This window comes from Stegostoma tigrinum, chromosome 3 (assembly GCF_030684315.1).
Source record: "Stegostoma tigrinum isolate sSteTig4 chromosome 3, sSteTig4.hap1, whole genome shotgun sequence".
Lineage (NCBI taxonomy): Eukaryota > Metazoa > Chordata > Chondrichthyes > Orectolobiformes > Stegostomatidae > Stegostoma > Stegostoma tigrinum.
The window spans coordinates 89,638,616-89,656,307 of record NC_081356.1 but is presented as its reverse complement, the minus strand read 5'-3'; the positions used below and the strand labels follow the sequence as shown (position 1 = coordinate 89,656,307).

Genomic DNA, 17,692 nt, shown 5'->3' with positions numbered 1-17,692 from the left:
ATAGACGCCCCGAGCAGGGAAACATTTTACATGCATTTATCATCTCCGATCATTTGAGTATTTTGAAGGTTTCATTGAGGTCACTTCTCATTTTTTGAAACTCCCGAAAATGCAGACCTATTTTATCCAATCTCAATTTATATGTCAGCCCCTCCATTCTGGGAACAAATCTGATGAACATTTGTTGCACTCCCTCAATGGCATTAATATCTTTCCTGAGGTTAAAAAGTCTAAAATTGCACAGCTTTGACCTAACTAAGCTTCGCTGCTTATTTTCTTTATTTCTCTTGCAATAAAGGCTAACTTTCTATGTGCCCTCATAATAGTTGCTGCATCTCCATAAAGACAAAATACTGAACAGTCTGAAACAATCACTAAGAATGCTGGAGAAATTCAGCAGGTCTAGCAGCATTTCTGGAGGGAGAAAAATAATTAACATTTTTAGTCTGTTATGTCCAAGTCCTCCTGAAACCTCTGTGCATGTTCCTCACATCACATATTCCCTGCTTAGCATTGAGTCATTTGTAAATTTGGAAGTATCATTTTTGTTACTCACATCCAAATCAATGATACTCTGTGAAAAGATGGAGCACAGGTACTGATCTTTGCAGTAATCCACTAGGCACAGTCTGTCAATGCTTGAATAACCCATTTATTCCGACTCTTTTTTTTGCCTGATACATAATCATTAATCCATGCCAGTACATAACTTTATACTTCATGTGCTTTAATTTTGCTAGTTAACTTCCTTTGGGGGATCTTACCAAAGCAGTCTGAAAATCCAAGTATACTGCATCTGTGGGCTCTCCTTCATCCATTTTTTTATAGAATTCCTACAGCGTGGAAACATGCCCTTCGGCCCAATATGTCCACACCGACCTACAGGGCATCCCACCCAGACGCATTCCCCTTTAACCGCCCAATCTACACATCCCTGAACACTATTGGCTACTTAGCATGGCCAATTCACCCAGCCTGTACATCTTTGGAAATCAGAGGAAACCCACGTAGACACGGGGAGAATGTGCAAACTCCAAACTGACAGTCGTCAGAGGGTGGAACTGAACTCGGGCCCGTGGTGCTGTGGGGCAGCAGTGCTAACCACTGAGCCACTGTACAGCCCCAAATTTTGTTTGTAACATCTCAAAGAAAACTTCAATAAGTTTGTCAACATGACCTTCCATTAATGAATCCATTTTGACTATGCTCAATCAGATCAATTTTATTTAATATTTCATTTATCACATCCTGTATCATAGCTTTCCCTATTACTGAGACAAGGTTGACAGGTCTATAATTGTCAGTTTACTCTCTTGCTTCTATTTTGACCCCTGCAATGTCCTTCTTTCTAACATCTAGTGCTAAAATTAGGAGAGCTATCTCACAAACTAGTTGATTAATAGCCAGAGCCATTCCCACAGAATCATACCTTACAGATAATTTCCCAGGCAGTAACACCATTATCCCTGGGCATGTACTGTCCCATAGGCAAGACAAACCAAGCAGAAGTGATGACCACAATAGTATATGGTCAGGTGGCAGTTTCTCTAAGAGACCTCAACATTGATTCTTGACTACATGAAGTGTCAGGTCAAAAGTCTTGCAGATTACAATGTTCTGCTTCCATCAGTTGATAAATGAGTGTTGCCCCAGTTCATAAATGAGTGTTGCCTCATGTCGAAAAACAGTTGGAGGAAGCACAGAGTAAAATAGGTGTAGATTATACTCAGGGAAGGGGGTGGTCCTTCAATATCCACTTGTAAGAGGTGCTCACCAGCAGCACTACAGATCAAAACGATTCAGTCCTAAAAGACATTGCTGCTACGCCTGGCCTGCAATAGATAGTAAGGGAACCAAAAGGAAAGGAATACTTGACCTCATACTGACCAATCTGCCTGCCACAGATACATCTGTCCATGACAGTACCAGTAAGAGTCACCACCACATAGTCCCACCTTCACAGGGAGAATACCTTACCTTGTGTTGTGTGGAACTATCACTGTGCTAAATGGGATAACAAAGTTTAGAGCATGCAAAGCAGCATCAGAGGAGCAGGAAGGCTGACATTTCGGGCCTTGACCCTTCTTCAGAAATTCAGAATTTTTCAGAAATTTCTGAAGGGTCTAGGCCACGTCAACCATCCTGCTCCTCTGATGCTGCTCTGAAACCATGCTAAATGGGTCAGATTTTGGTCAGATCTAGCAACTCAAGACACACCTATGAGACAATGAGAGCCATTATTAGCAGCAGAATCATGTTCAAACACAATCTACAATCTCATGGTCTGGCATATCATCCATTCAACAATTGCTATCAAGATAGGCGATCAACCCTGGTTCAATGGCGAGTGCTGGAGGGCATGCCGGAACCAGCATCAGGCGTTCTCAAAAATAATGTGTCAGCCTGGTGGAGCTACAAAACAGGATCCTGGTCTGCTATAAGACAGTAAGATTTAGGGTAGAATTAGACCATTCAGCCCATTAAGATTGCTCAATCATTTGATCATGGCTGATGAGTTTCTCAAACCTCATTTTCCTACCTTCTCCCGCTGACCCGATCCCCTTACTCATGAAGAACCCATCTATCTCTGCCTTAAATATACTCAATGACTTGGAACGCACAGGCCTCTGCAGCAATGTGTTCCACAGAGTTACCGCTCTCAGGCTAAAAAAATTCCTTCATCTTCACCCTGAGGCTGTGCCCCTGGGTGCTAGTCTCTCCTACTGTTGGAGCTATCTTCTCCACATGCACGCTATCCAAGCCTCTCAGAATCCTGTAAGTTTCAATCAGATCCCACTTCATCCTTTTAAACTCCATCAAGTACAGGCTCAGAGTCCTTAACTGCTCCTCATATGACAAGCACTTCATCCTCAGAATCTTTCTTGTAAACCTCTTTTGGACTCCTTCCAACACCAGCACATCTTTCCCTAGATATGACTAGAGCCTAATACAGCCTCAGCAGTCCATCTCTGCTCTCCTTCGCTAGGCCTCTTGAAATGAATGTCAACATCGTATTTGCATTTCTTACCACCAAATAAAACTGCATGCTAACCTCAAGAGAACCCTGAACTAGGCTTCCTAAGGCTTTTTGAACTTCAGATTTTGAAAGCCTTTTCCCATTTAGAAAGTAGTCTACTCTTCTTTGTTTTCCTATCAAAAGGTATAACCTCACACTTTGCCACATTGTATTCCATTGGTGTCTTTGTTGCCCACTGACCTGGCACGTGCAAGTCCTTCTGCAGCGTTCCCACTTCTTAGACACCACCAATCACTCCACCTATTTCTGGGTCATCTGCAAACCTAAAGAGATTGGATAGGCTGCAATTGATCTCTTTGCAGCAGAGAAAGCTGAGGAGAAATCGAACTGAAGTGTAAAAAACTACAAAGGATGTAAGTAAAACAAATAGGTAGGAAGACTCAGTTTCCCAATGGTTGGGTAGTTAATAACCAGAATGCATAGATTTTAAGGAAGAGGTAGGAAGCTTAGACAGGACTCAAGAGGAAATTCAGGGCTCTGGAACACCCTGCCTAAAAGGATGGCAGAGGTAGAAACCCTGATAACATGCAAAAATACTTGACTGTGAAGAGTTGTAACCAACAACGACAGAACTAGGAACTAATGGGACACAACCAGCCCAGCTCTCCCCCTCCACTCACTGCATCCCAAAACCAGTCCAACCTGTCTCTGCCCCCCTAACCTGTTCTTCCTCTCACCCATCCCTTCCTCCCACCCCAAGCCGCACCTCCATCTCCTACCTACTAACCTCATCCCACCTCCTTGACCTGTCCATCTTCCCTAGACTGACCTATCCCCTCCCTACCTCCCCACCTATACTCTCCTCTCCACCTATCTTCTTTTCTCTCCATCTTTGGTCCACCTCCCCCTCTCTCCCTATTTATTCCAGAACCCTCACCTCATCCCCCTCTCTGATGAAGGGTCTAGGCCCGAAACGTCAGCTTTTGTGCTCCTGAGATGCTGCTGGGCCTGCTGTGTTCATCCAGCCTCACATTTTATTAACTAATGGGATTAGGCTGATTAGCTATGTGATAGCTATTGCAGGTACAATAGGCTAAATGACCTCTGACTATGCTGTAAATTTCTGATTTTTTGAGAAATACTTGTATCATATGTCTCCCCAGCTCCTGTTGTTAGAGATGTATGTTATCTCCCAGCCCTCCAAAACCTTTAATTTATAATTCTCATCCTTGTACGTTTATCCCTTCAGGGCCTATTATCTCTGATTGTGAATTCGCTTCCTGTCTCACAGTGGAACCTTCTCTCAAACCCAAACTGTACAACATCAGAGTTTAGTTCCAAACTTTGTAAAGACTTGTAAAATGGCAAATAAAATTTGGAACAATGATTACGAAATATAGTTGGTACCAGTTATTTAAAAGAGGTTAAAATGAAAGTGTAACATGATATTAGACACAACATGGCTGCAAATTTAATTTCAGCTCAATTCAGGCACATTTTAAGTGATATTGCTTTATTAGATTTTGCCAAGTCTGCATTAGTTTAATTATAATTTTAAAATGCTAAATTAAAATGAGAGACTATTTAGTAATATATATTCCTGAACAATATTTTAGTGCAGTATATTATAACTGTTACTCACTGTTCTGTGCACATTTCTCTTGCTTTTTGTAGTTGGGCTTCAATCCATTTAGGTTTCTGTTTTTCCAGAGAATTGATAACCTTCTGTATTATAGGTTTGGAATTTTCCTTTTGATGCCCCATAATGCTCTGAAGACATTCACTCAACAAACTCAGTTTATCTTTAATCCATTTATCTATTGTAACACTTGTCAAGAGCTCTATGGCTTTTGCATCTTCTAGAGTTTGGCAAATAATAATCACATAAAAAAGAAGGCATGATCTTCTGAGCTCAGAACTGTTGTTATGAAGTTTTTTTCCTGCTAAGTTGAAGAAGTATTTAATTGTTGGAGGCAATGAAGAAATTGCTGCAGGTAGGTTACCAATTACTACAGAAACAGCCTGAGCCATAAGTTTTGTCAAATCTGAAAGAAAAAAATTAAGGATCATAAATTGTATTTTTATGCTGAAAATATCTTAAGGGACTATATGCTAACAGTAAACTCATATGTTTGGCTAATTTATAAACTATTATCAGTGTAATTTTATTTCATGGACTTTGATTTTATCATGGGATGAAACTGCTCTGTGTAAGGTGTTGAGGTAAGCACAAATTGATAGATTAAGGCACAGAGAGATTTCAAGTCCAGTGCCTCACTTCCATTCCCAGGCCTTTACTCCTGCTGAAACGAAGCAGAATGCACTCTCTGGGGAGGAAGGAGAGAGGAGACAGGACCAGAGACTCTGGTGGCAGAAGGTCATTGCCAAAGACTTTGAGAGTGTGCAACCCTTTCTGTGTGATGCACAACTAAATGCAATATTCTTTTTAGTAGCTTACCTACCTGTGTCTCTTTTTGGTAGGAAGAGCTACCAGAAAAAACAGTCACCATTCGCTTGCTTAGGCCACCAATTAATACGGCACATCAGACCTAAATTATGCAATTTCAATCTGATCTACATATTTACCGAGGACCCCACCAGCATCAGTAGTTCTTGCCACCTGTAATTTAAAATGTGGTCTGATCCAGTGGGACAGGAATGAGTAGAAATTTTTGGTCAAACTTTCATCTTCACGAATGGTTAGTGGGTGTTAGGAAAATTGCTGGCTTTGCATGCCAACTTGGGGATATACCATTTCTAAAGGAGGGATGCTCATTGCCAAGGGGTGAGTGCCAGTTGAAGTCAGGGTAGCCAACAATGGAAAGAGCTTTGATATAGCCACAAGTCTATTGGTTGAAGAGAAGGGATATGCAAAAGGCTCACCCACCTGCAATAAAGAACAGAAAAGGGAGCTTCCACATCAACCCTCACATGTACCCGATGTCCATCTATGTCACCTCATAGCGAGTTTTGAGAAGATTTGTAGCTCAGGTTGAGTTTCTGGATGTGAGTTTGCTTGCTGAGCTGCTCAGCGAGCAAACTCACATCCATGTCACCTCATGCTGCTCAAACACCCACAGCACCTCATTCTTATCTTCTCATGCTTCTTAATTCATGATGCCAATGTATTACACCCCCCAAGCTTCAAACAGAGCCCAAAAGTTCAACAGCTGGTGGAAGCAGCAGCAACAGCATCCTGGCCTGGTAGACAGTTCTGCAGTCTGAGCTCTATAATTTAAGAATGTATGCTTATTCAAGCTTAAGTTGTTGCAGTGCCTTAGAGTTTCAGGTATTGAAACCTTAATGGATCTGGATAATTGACACTTTTAATACCCTTTCATTTATTTAATATTAGCAATTTTAATATAGTAGAAAGTCATGAATGATTGCCTTTTTATTAAACACATAAAAGTAGCACTATAGGATCTATTGTTCCAATACAATACATAATGGATGAAGGGGTATGAAAGTGCCATACTTTGGCATGGGAAGTGGGGTGGGCTTTGAGTGACAATGGGAGTTATGGGAGGAGGGGCATACCTAGCATGGGAAGCATGACGATGGTCATTCAAATGAACTTTCAAAAAATGCATGGTTGCAGACTATGGTTTGCAATACTTCTGATATATCATAAACAAGCACCCTTTAAAAGTGGCCCAATTTTATACAATTGCAGAAGGAGTAAGATGCGCCTTTCTTTGCAAAGGAACTGGCCAGTCCTAGAATGTCAGGTGCAGTCTTGTGCCACAAACCAGTTCGCATGCTCAAAAGGACTTGGGAAAAATTGGGAAGGAATGAGATTAGGAACCCTGGAATTGGATCCTAGTTGCTATTTTTTAGTCAACTCAACTCTGTAAAAACATGACCTATATTGCAATTTCTTCAATATTCTGATGTCAAAAATCTGGTAATCTCTTCCTAAATTGATGGGCAAGAACTGCTGGGCCTACAGTGATATTAACATCCCATTAACGAATAAAGGATTGTAATAAAATTAAATTAATTCAGGAAATGTCAAGTTTGTATTGGCTGTATTGCAAACATTTTAACAAAATGTTTAATCATAACCTTTGAACATATTAGTTCATAACTAATTATCCCCTGAGACCACAACTCAAATAAATTTTTTTGTCCCATTCAAATAATTATTTTTACAAAACTCATTGTTGCTAGGATCTGTAATATGCATTTTCAGAACTAAAAAATTGGATTAATTTATCCACTTCAACAAAAAGACACCTACTTTTTCCAGATTCTCTTCTTTTTAATTCCCTTGGCAAATAATCCCACTCTTTAGGAATTTTATTCAGCAAACTTTCAGGAAGCATTTGCTTATGATGACATGTCCCATAACTCTCTAATGCTTGCCACATTAGAAGCAAGGAGATCAGTTGCTTTAGAGTTGTCTTGTTTGCTTTGGATATGTGGAGTTTCAGACACTTTAGCACCTCTGACTTATCTGCAATTGCAAAAGATGTTAATATTAGCCAGCTCTGGTTATTTAAAATGCATTGCAGGGAACAATCAACACAATTCAATTCCTGCAAAGTAGGTCAGTATTTATTAACACAAATTTATCCTCATAATTGTACTGAGTCCCAGCTGCCTTACTATTATTCATACCCATTTTACAAAGATAAGCAATAATATCAGGTTTGATTGCAGTAACCAATCACCTTGGTTGAAATTTTAATTAATTCAAAACCGACTAATTTGTACAGTGTTTCAGAGATAGTAGGAACTGCAGATGCTGGAGAATCTGAGATAACAAGGTGTAGTGCTGGATGAACACAGCAGGCAAAGCTGCATCAGAGGAGCAAGAAGACTGACATTTCGGCCTAAACCCTTCTTCAGAAATGGGCGGGGGGGAAGGGAGTTCTGAAATAAATAGGGAAAGAGGAGGAAATAGATAGAAGATGGCAGAATCGTCCACCACAGTAAGATTGTTGATGACAGGACATGGAGGAGAAGGACACTTCTGCTGGTAAAGGTGGGAGGTCCAGTTTCCAAGGGAGGGCAGCACCTAGTCATCCCCCACTCCCCTATAATTTTCCCCCTTTTACTGAATGATGTTGTGCAGGGTGTAGCAGACCAAAATAACCCTGAACACTTTCATGCAAACATTGTATTGCTCTGTCTGAGCAGTTCAAGCAGAGAAACTCATCTTTAGCAGTGCAATAAGCTGCTTTAATGTTGTCCTTGTCAAGGCATGGGTCGTATAATGTCTTGCCTCTGCTGTATTTTAGGGGTTCACACTGGTGCAATGAGCCTGCTCCTCCATGGAAATCCCCTGTCACAGAGAATCAAACCCTACAGAGAATCAAACCCTATAAATAATGCAACTGTGGCACCTGAGAGTTAAACAGGACACTCAGATAGTGAAAACCTTTTTCTGTTTATGAATGCTGCTGGCTGATTCCAGGGATCTCTCAGCACCATATGTGAGCAGTCATTTGCTTTGTGCACCCATGAAAATCCCGTTATAGAAACAAATTCCACAATTCTGTGTGGGTCGATTATGAATCCTTTGCTTTACTGATCAGGGCATTGGTGACCTTGCTGGTGTGCATGTTATTAGAAAACTGTGATATTGTACACATCTTACTGACACCTAAAAAACAGCTACCAGTGACAAGTTCAATTTTGCAGTGAACTTAATTGCCTTTGTGTTGCTTGACCTGTTGCTGCCACTCACTGTTTCCCTTGTGGCTGCTGCTTTGCTAAGACCATTCTCTGCGAGTTCCTGTGCAGTTGCAGCAGAACTAGAAGAAGAATCAGACAGAATGACCAACAGTCACCTCTGCATACCAACTGCATATTGGTCCAACTCTGGTCTTGATTTCTTGAGACCTTTTGATCTGCCCTGAGAAATTTTGTCCAATGGAATGTCCTATATGTAATATTGAGTACAGACTGGTCTCCACCCTGAGAAATTTTGTCCAATGGAATGTCCTATATGTAATATTGAGTACAGACTGGTCTCCACCTATATACTGTGCTCAATGCAATTCCTGAGAATCACTGTCAAGATCATTTGCTGTTGATTCAATTGCATGAATATTAGAGAAATGACCCTGGAAATAAGAAGGCATGACTGTATCATTACTGTGCTTCCCACTATCACCATCTAGCCTCAGTTTAATATCTTTGCCTTGCTCTCAATTAGGTTCCATCTACCCACTGTTTATTGAGACTACCTGTCAGGGACCTTTGATCACCATTTACCCATAACATAGATGCAAATCTAGTATTCTGTCAGTCAGTCGGAGCTATCCTTCATTGCAGTCTTAACTCCTTAGCACATAGGACCATAAGGTGTAGGAGCAGAAAGTTCGAAATGGCAATTCAGACCTTTAAGCCTCCTCTGCTATAGAATTCCACAGATTCACTGCCCTCTAAGAGAAGAAATTCCCCCTCATCTATGTCTTAAATGGGACTCTAAGATTATTCCCTCTGGACCTGGACCCTCCCAAAAAGGGAAATAACGTTTCTTCATCTATCCTGTTAATCCCCCTAAGAATCTTGTAAGTTTCAACAAGGTTACCTCTCCTTCTCCTAAACTCCAATCAGAACAGACACAACCCATTCAAGCTCTCATGATAGGACAGCCCCTCCGTATCCATAATATTCTCTGACTGCCTCCAATGCTTGTAAACTCTCAGCTTTGCTAGGATCTCAATTAAAGATAAGAGCAGGAGTAAACCATTCATACCATTAAGCCTGATCCACAATTCATTTAGATCATGGCCGATCATCTAACTTAATAAGTCTTTGTCCCTCACTCTTCCCTTATCTCTTCATATAATTAGTGTTCAGAAATATACACATTCAAGACAGAAATCAACACAATATTTGAGCTTCTAAAGCCCCCTTGGGTAGTATGATTTGAAAGAATTCACCACTGTCGAAGTCAAGAAATTCCTCCTCAGCTTAAATGCTCTTCCCCTTATTCTGGCACTATATCCACTGGTACGGGACTCACCAGCCAGGGAAAATATCCCATCTACATTTAATTTGTCACATCCTGTAAGAGTTTTGCAAGTTTCAATGAGATTATCTCTTGTACTTCTGACACTCCAAGAGAAACAGGCCAATTTTTTTTAAGTCTTTATAAAGTGGGTTTGACTGAAACCCATGAGTTAGGCAACAATAATAAATGTGTTTTGAGGGTGAACATGGAGATGAGCATACACTTGAACATTGTTCCTATTAATTTAACTCATGATTATTAGGGATCCCTTAAATCAGTCAATTGTACTCACCATTAACTGCATCTGCTCAGAATGGCCCTTACCCCACTTCAAAAGATTACACTTTCAAAATGACTGCACTTTCTCAAGGTCACTTCAAAAAATGGTACAACAGATTCCAGGCTTCCTCACCATCTTCTACCCTACTCTGTCACCCACCAACTTATTGCCATCACACTTGAACTTGCCAATATAACCATTCTTTTCCCCTTTGTTACTCTAGAATTTCTTCCTGTTACCCTTGACATATAACCATTATTTATATATGCCTTCTCTGCCCTGACTCTATACCATTTAGCATCGGTATGCCCACCAAGACCTCTCTGCTTTCCATGCCCGTTAGGACCTTCCTTCTCTGATCATCCCTACTTGGAAAGATCTATTTTCACCAAAATACATAAAACATCCATGACGGAAGGCATCTGGCCCCTCCACATAACTATGCATCTTCACTTTCTCTTCAGTCACTGTCCCTCTTGGAGCCCTCTGAGAATGCAGCCATCCTTCCTCTCTTCCTGCTTCCTTCAACTCTACCCCTTGCCTTTTGACAGCCATAATCTAATCACAATCATCGCCTGCTGTAGAACAATTCTTCCCAAAGAGGAAAAAGATATAGTATAAACTCCAACTCCAGGAAGTACACAACTTAACCTGCTGAACACTATTAAATACAGTTGTAAATCTGAAATTACTTGCACAGAATTGAGTTTGAAAGATACACTAATTCCAGTGAGGCTTCCTTTTAACGAGCATGCACGGTATCCAGGTGCATCAACAAGGCTTTCCCAAAGCTTGCTGTTGGAAAACCTTAATTGCCAAAAACATCTAAAAACTTAGCCCCTTAGCCTCATCCCACTTTCAGGAAACTCATTTTGAGCCTCCCACACTATTATCTCCTCTAGTCCAGTCAAGGTTTCTGCTGCAAGGAAGAGCACAAGATCTGCCCAAAATCTGACCCAAATCTAAAGCATAGCACTCAATATTTAATCCAATAAAAATTAGATCATCCGATCTTTTCCTTACAGATTATAAGTCGAACTATGCATGCTACTGAAAATTAAGATTTCTGAATCTCCTTCATACCTTGATATGAACATTAAAAAATAATTTAGAACAACTCTAATCGTTCTCTCAACTAACTACAGTTATTGCTGTATTATATCACGTCACTATTTAGAAGAATGCTTGCTGTCAGTTGTGTTTATGCTAAAGTCCAAATTGATTTAGAGGTGTCCATCAAGCCTTCAGGGTGTTTTTGAAATCCTAGTTTTTGAGGAACGCTCTGCTCCTAAAAGTTTGAAAATCTACGCTGGAATCCCAACCACGCCGGCAGATTTTCCAGTCTTCATCTATCCAATGGTGACTTGTGACTTAAACTTCTGTCACATTAGATGGGAGTCCAAGATCATCTTTGAAAGGGAATCGGGGATTTCCTCAAACAAATCTTCATCTCCAATTGTACTGCAGTTCAGGAGTACTCTCTATCAGATGCTGATGTTTTGTAGGCCTCTCGAAACGGCCTCATCCTTACTCTCCACAGGTTTGAGGTCAATGGCATTAGGTCCGTCCATTGACTTGGTGGCACTGTTTGTTTGCAAGGTTTGGTGGCAAGGAGTTGTAGCTCCTTAGCTTTCTCAGTTCACCATCAGTTTTCAATTTCCCTAATTCTCCTTTGTAACCACATTTGCTGTTTGATGCATTCTCCTCTTTGCCTCATTGGTGATGTTGTTTTGCCAGGCAAAGCTTTCCTCTTCTCGTCAATGAAGTCTTGAATGATGCAGTCATTCTTGTAGGGTTTCATTACAATTAAAATAACATATTATTTAAATTGTCTGGGAAGGCTTGCAGGATCTGGGGCTGGCAAGTGGCCAAGGATAAAGGAAGCAGAACACATAGGATAGCTCCCTTATGACGCATTACTGTTAGGAAAATTTTCCAGAATCAGGCTGGGAAGATTGTTTCATGTTGCTGAACAGCTAATTAGTAATGTTACTATAACAACCAAGGGCAATTCTGTGGGCGTGGTTAGGAAAGTTTCCATTTGTGGCCCGAGCAACCTAATGGGTTTACCTCTACTCTGATGAATTGACCAGTTTTGCTTCCAGATAATTGACATGTTCACCTCACGGTATGTCTCAAAATTGTAATGTCTCCTGGTGGTACTGCAAAAGTTCTAATGGGGAGCATCAGAGCGCAAACCCTTCCCCCACCCCTCCTTTATAAGTTGGCAAGCATAGAGGTGTTCAATTTGTTGCTGCTTCCCTGAAGATTGCTGAGCTAGTCTCATTGCTAATAAATGTGAGCTTGGAATACTTTCTGGTCAAAATGCCCACGGGAAAATCATTCTGTAACAGATCTGTATTTGGTTATTTAATTCGCCCTGTGTTATCCTCAAAAGTGTCCTACAACTGGTCTTGACAAGCTTGCATTTGAGAGGTTTACATTCATGAAGTGAATTGTGTCAGGAACTGCATTTGTTTGTTGAGTCTGAGAAGAAGCTTGTGATGACAGAAGATTTCTGATCAATTACTTCAACAGCAAAGAGAAGAAGAATGAATCTGATAAAGAAAGAGAACATGCAAACAACTGCAAAATTATTTTAAATCAAATAGACTTACTTATAAAAACAAAATATATTTTTTTTTACTGACATGAAGTTAAGGAGCTGAAAATCAGTAAAGCCAATGTCCCACTGTACGTATTGGAATCAAAGAGCTATCAGAGTCAATGTGAGAAGGCTCGGGAAGCAAAAGCAAAAGCAAAGTATTTTGAAGTCACTCATTAAATGACTTCCATCTGTTTATTCTATTCTGATAATTCCATATGCCTTTAACACAATGCTAATGTATGCAAAAAACATAACTGTCTTCCTAAAAACATTGAACTTATTTATAATATTGTCATGTTCCTAGTTGTAAATATCAGTATACTAGAAAAATAAAAATTAATTTTTAATGTATGCTTTCAAGTCATCTTAAAATTCTAATATTGACAAGCATTCACTCATGATTGGAATTTCTAAAAATGTATAGATCCCTAGCTTACAGTTTTTAAAATATAATTCTGATATAAGCTCAGAATTAGTGAATAAAAAATGGTATTCATCCTTCGCTTTCTCAGAAATGTAGCAACAACAAATTCAAGACCATTTCATAATTTGTTTTAGCTTGAAACTAAAATGGGAAAAAAAAATCAAAAGTGTCTCAATCTGGATATGTGGATATGTTTTGTTCCCTTAAAAAACAGTATTCCAAATTACAATTAACTTTATAGCATTGACATGCATAAGATTCTGAAATACAGTAAAATGTTGTAACATTATACCTGATATGTAATTCAGCTGATTCCACATCTGGCGTTTGTCCATAAAATCTTCAAGAACAACACTGAGACATCTGGGCAATGATTTGCAGTAAATCATCACCATCACGATTGCTTCTATCAATTTGGGTTGTTTATGACATTTTTCCCTTGTCTGAACATCATTAAAGTTCTCTTCGTTAATAGCTAGAACACAAAACAAGCAAAATGTTTTCAGAATAAATATTCACATCGATGTTTACCAGTAGAGATGTGTGTATAACTGAAAAAACACTGTTGAAGCTTTTAGTCTTGCACTTATCAGGATACACAAGAATATCATTGTAAAGAGGGACACATACACAATGAGGAGAGTGTTAATTGATTGGTAGAGGCATTGACATAAAGACTGCATCAGTGAGATGATGACTGACGGTTAACTGTCAAGCTTTGTTTACCTTTAAACCAGGCAGATTGACACTAATTGGTCAGGACATTGCCCCGAGGAACATACCAGAGAATGCAATCACCTATTTCATGAAGATAAAATAGGTACAATGTGCCTGACTGTTCTTTTTGCAAACATGTGTCACTCCAATTATACAGAATTGCACCACAGCATGGGCCATACTGTCTTAAATTGATTGTCAGCATAATTCTTAGCACAATCAGGATTCTACAGCACAGTTCCATAGACCGAGAATGCAGAGGACTGCATTTAATGTTGGACATTATATCTGGAGTTTTGTGAGCATAGTTTGATTGAACATTGTCAGTAACTTGTTTGTTTTGAACCACTGTTTGATATGATTGGACAGTCTCTTGGATGTAGTTTATAGGTGAACATCATTTGCACTGAAATTTATATACCATGCTATTCATCTGTAAAAAAATGACTACAAGCAACTAAATGCATGCCATTCTTGAAATGCAGTCCAAATTCATAACTGTTGGACCTGCTTCTTAGCCTGAATGGATAGTATGGCTTGAAAGCATATTAAAAAGCCCTGTTGGACATATGAAAAAAGGACAAATTGCTGGGTTAGTCCTCAAAGCTCACATTGTCCACAAATGTATGAGTACCCAAGACACGCATAGACCACACATCCCCAAGATGAGTGGATCATATCAATTGTTTATAAGTATGGGAAATGTTTGTATGTTGATATTTAAAACTATACCCCTATATGGGGTAACGTTTGTAAGTCAGACATTTGTAAATCAAGGAGAGGTCTACTGTAAATTTTCTCTAGTCCTAGAAGCTAAGCATCTGCCTTGTATCTTCTTGGGCTGGCAATAAACTCACCTCATTTTCTAGTTTCTCTCCAATGTCCTGACATGCCATCACCAAGCTTATCTTGGATGGCGCATTTCCTGCTCCCTCAATTCTCTGACTACTATTCTAATGATATTATCATTGGCTTTTTCTTCTAAGGTATTGTCTTCTTTTCAAGTTTGCTATTATTACTCTTTCCTCAAAATAAGACTTTAAAAAGACATTAATCCCATCAACCTCACAAGCTGTCAAATCACAAACATTCCTTTGTTTTCCAAAGTTATTGAGTATGTTGTCAATTCCCAATGACAGCTCATCTTTCTAAGAATTCCATGCTTGAATTACTCCAGTAAGAAATCCGCACCTGCAACAGTATCAAGCAAGGTGACTTTGAGCGAGTTTTGAGAAGATTTGGAGCTCAAATTGAGGTTCTGGATGGGAGTTTGCTGGAAGGTTAGTTTTCAGACGTTTCGTCACCATTCTAGGCAACATCAGTGAGCCTCCGATGAAGCACTGGTGTTATGTCCCGCTTTCTATTTATCTGTTTAGGTTTCCATGGGTTGGTGATGTCATTTCCTGCATTGGTGACATCATTTCCTGTTCTTTTTCTCAGAGGATGGTAGATTGATTTGGAGCCAATGTGTTTGTTGATGGAGTTCCCGTTGGAATGCCATGCTTCGAGGAATTCTCAAAAAGAATGGGTACCAAATGAACACAGTCCGCCGATTTCTCAGCAACAAACCCAAACAAACAGACAAAATGGGCCCAGAAACTACAACCACTCTCCCCTACATCAAAGACATTTCCGAAATGACCGCCAGACTACTCGGACCTCTTGGCATCAGGGTAGCCCACAAACCCACCAACACACTAAAACAGCAGCTAATGAACTTAAAAGATCCTATACAGACAACAAGCAAAACGAATTTCATCTACAAAATACCTTGCAAGAACTGTGACAAACACTACATTGGACAAACTGGCAGAAAGCTAGCCACCAGAATACATGAACAACAACTAGCCACAAAACGACATGACCCAATATCACTCGTATCCTTACATACAGATGAGGAAGGACACCACTTTGATTGGGACAACACATCCATCCTAGGACAAGCCAAACAGAGACACGCACGAGAATTCCTAGAAGCTTGGCATTCCAACCGGAACTCCATCAACAAACACATTGGCTCCAAATCAATCTACCATCCTCTGAGAAAAAGAACAGGAAATGACATCACCAACCCAAGAAAACCTAAACAGATAAATAGAAAGCGGGACATAACACCAGTTCTTCGTCGGAGGCTAGAATGGTGACGAAACATCTGGGAACAAACCTTTAAGCTCAGTGAACCAGCTTACATCTGGAACAAAATAAAGACCCACTCTCTTGTGGACCGAGAGGAGGAGAGCGCTGTGTTGGAGGTGAAAGGAAGACATCGGATTGGCTGTGCACCCTTGCGACCAGTGGATCTTAATGCTGGCTTCGACCTAAAGCTGGTTCGTGGGAGCAGCCAACCTGCAACGTTCGCTGCGGCAAGTGCTCGTGCCCCAGGTCAGGGGGTCCGGAACACCATCCGTGTTTCCGTGAAGAATGTGGATGAAGGTGCACCTGTGGACCGCACCTTCTTCGTGAAGAGGGTCCTGTTGGGCTGTTGTGGGTTCGCTGCTGCGGACATTTACTGCCTGCAGGGTTTCCCTGGAGGACGTTTTTACGATGTGACCTTCAGGAGCGCCAAGCTTTGCGAGTGCTTCCTGGAGGTTTTCAAGGAGAAAGGAGGTGAGGGCCCCCTCTCTGTATTGACCGCTGTCCTGCTGTTTGTGATGCCAGCGCAGAGGAGCCGTACGGTGACTGTACACATGTACAACCCGCATGTGCCAGCAGTTGATGTCCTGACCTTCTTTAGAAGGTACGTGAAGGTGGAAGGGGACCTAACTGACATCATGGACCCCTTTGGCATCTGGACAAGAAAGAGGCAGGTCAATTTGACGCTGAGGATGGGCGCGGATGGGAACATCGTACACCCACTGTCCACCTTCGCGATCGGTGGGAGCAAGGGCTACCTGACCTATGCAGGGCAACCTAAAGTCTGCCATGCCTGTGGTAGGTCAGGTCACGTGGCGGCCGACTGCAAAGCCACCATCTGCAGGAACTGCAGGGAGGTGGGACACCTTGCAAAGGATTGCCCACAAGAGGAAAGCTGCAACCTTTGCGGTGAAGCGGGCCACCTCTATAGGGCATGCCCGCAGCGGGGGAACACCTACGCCCAGGTCGCCGGCAGGGATAGTGCGGGCCAGCCCGCCCCCGGAGGAGAGGAAGGCACCAGGGCCCTGCAAGGACCCCACTAATGTTCAGGAGGGCCCAGCCCCGCAGGATGGGCCCGAGGCCAGCAAACCGACCCTGCAGGCTCCGCTCCCCACCGACAACCCGGAGTCGATGGAGGCGGCGACAGGCGACCCAGGGGAGTGGACGACGGTCCAGAAAGCGAGGAGAAAGGTGCGTCGGCGGGCCCAGGAACCGCAACCATCAGGCAGGAAGAGGCAGCTACAGGGGGGCTATAAGAGCTCCTCTGACGAGGGGCATTTGGAGATGGCCCGCCCGAAGCAGAAGTTAAAGATCTCAAGGGAGAAGAAAAGCAGCACCACGCTTCCAGGTGACGGGAGGCGTCCTGAGGCTCCCTCCGACACCCAGTCAAGTGCCGCTGGGGCACTGGAGGGCCCCCGGAACTTTCAGGCGGGAAGGAGGAAACAGCGCGTCCCCAGCCTGACCCAGAGCTGGACTCTCCTGCCTCCTTACCTCCGACAGGGGGATGCCACCCGAAAGGCAGCACGGACGGTTTCCTCAGCCCGGAGAGCGTGCAGCAGTTAGCCCGGGCAATGGGCATGAAG

General features: G+C 41.7%; 1 protein-coding gene across 7 annotated transcripts in view; it reads right to left on the bottom strand.

Moving 5' to 3' along the window:
- The window catches only part of kiaa0825 (KIAA0825 ortholog), a 398,499-nt gene that overhangs the window by 235,207 nt on the left and 145,600 nt on the right, over positions 1-17,692 (bottom strand). For all 7 annotated transcript variants that reach the window (XM_048528205.1, XM_048528203.1, XM_059644749.1 and 4 more), the window contains 3 exons: positions 13,552-13,734; positions 7,221-7,436; positions 4,620-5,022 (listed from right to left, as the gene is read on the bottom strand). In XM_048528205.1, the coding sequence (XP_048384162.1) occupies positions 4,620-5,022; positions 7,221-7,436; positions 13,552-13,734 (802 nt within the window). The remainder of the gene's footprint in view (positions 1-4,619; positions 5,023-7,220; positions 7,437-13,551; positions 13,735-17,692) is intronic.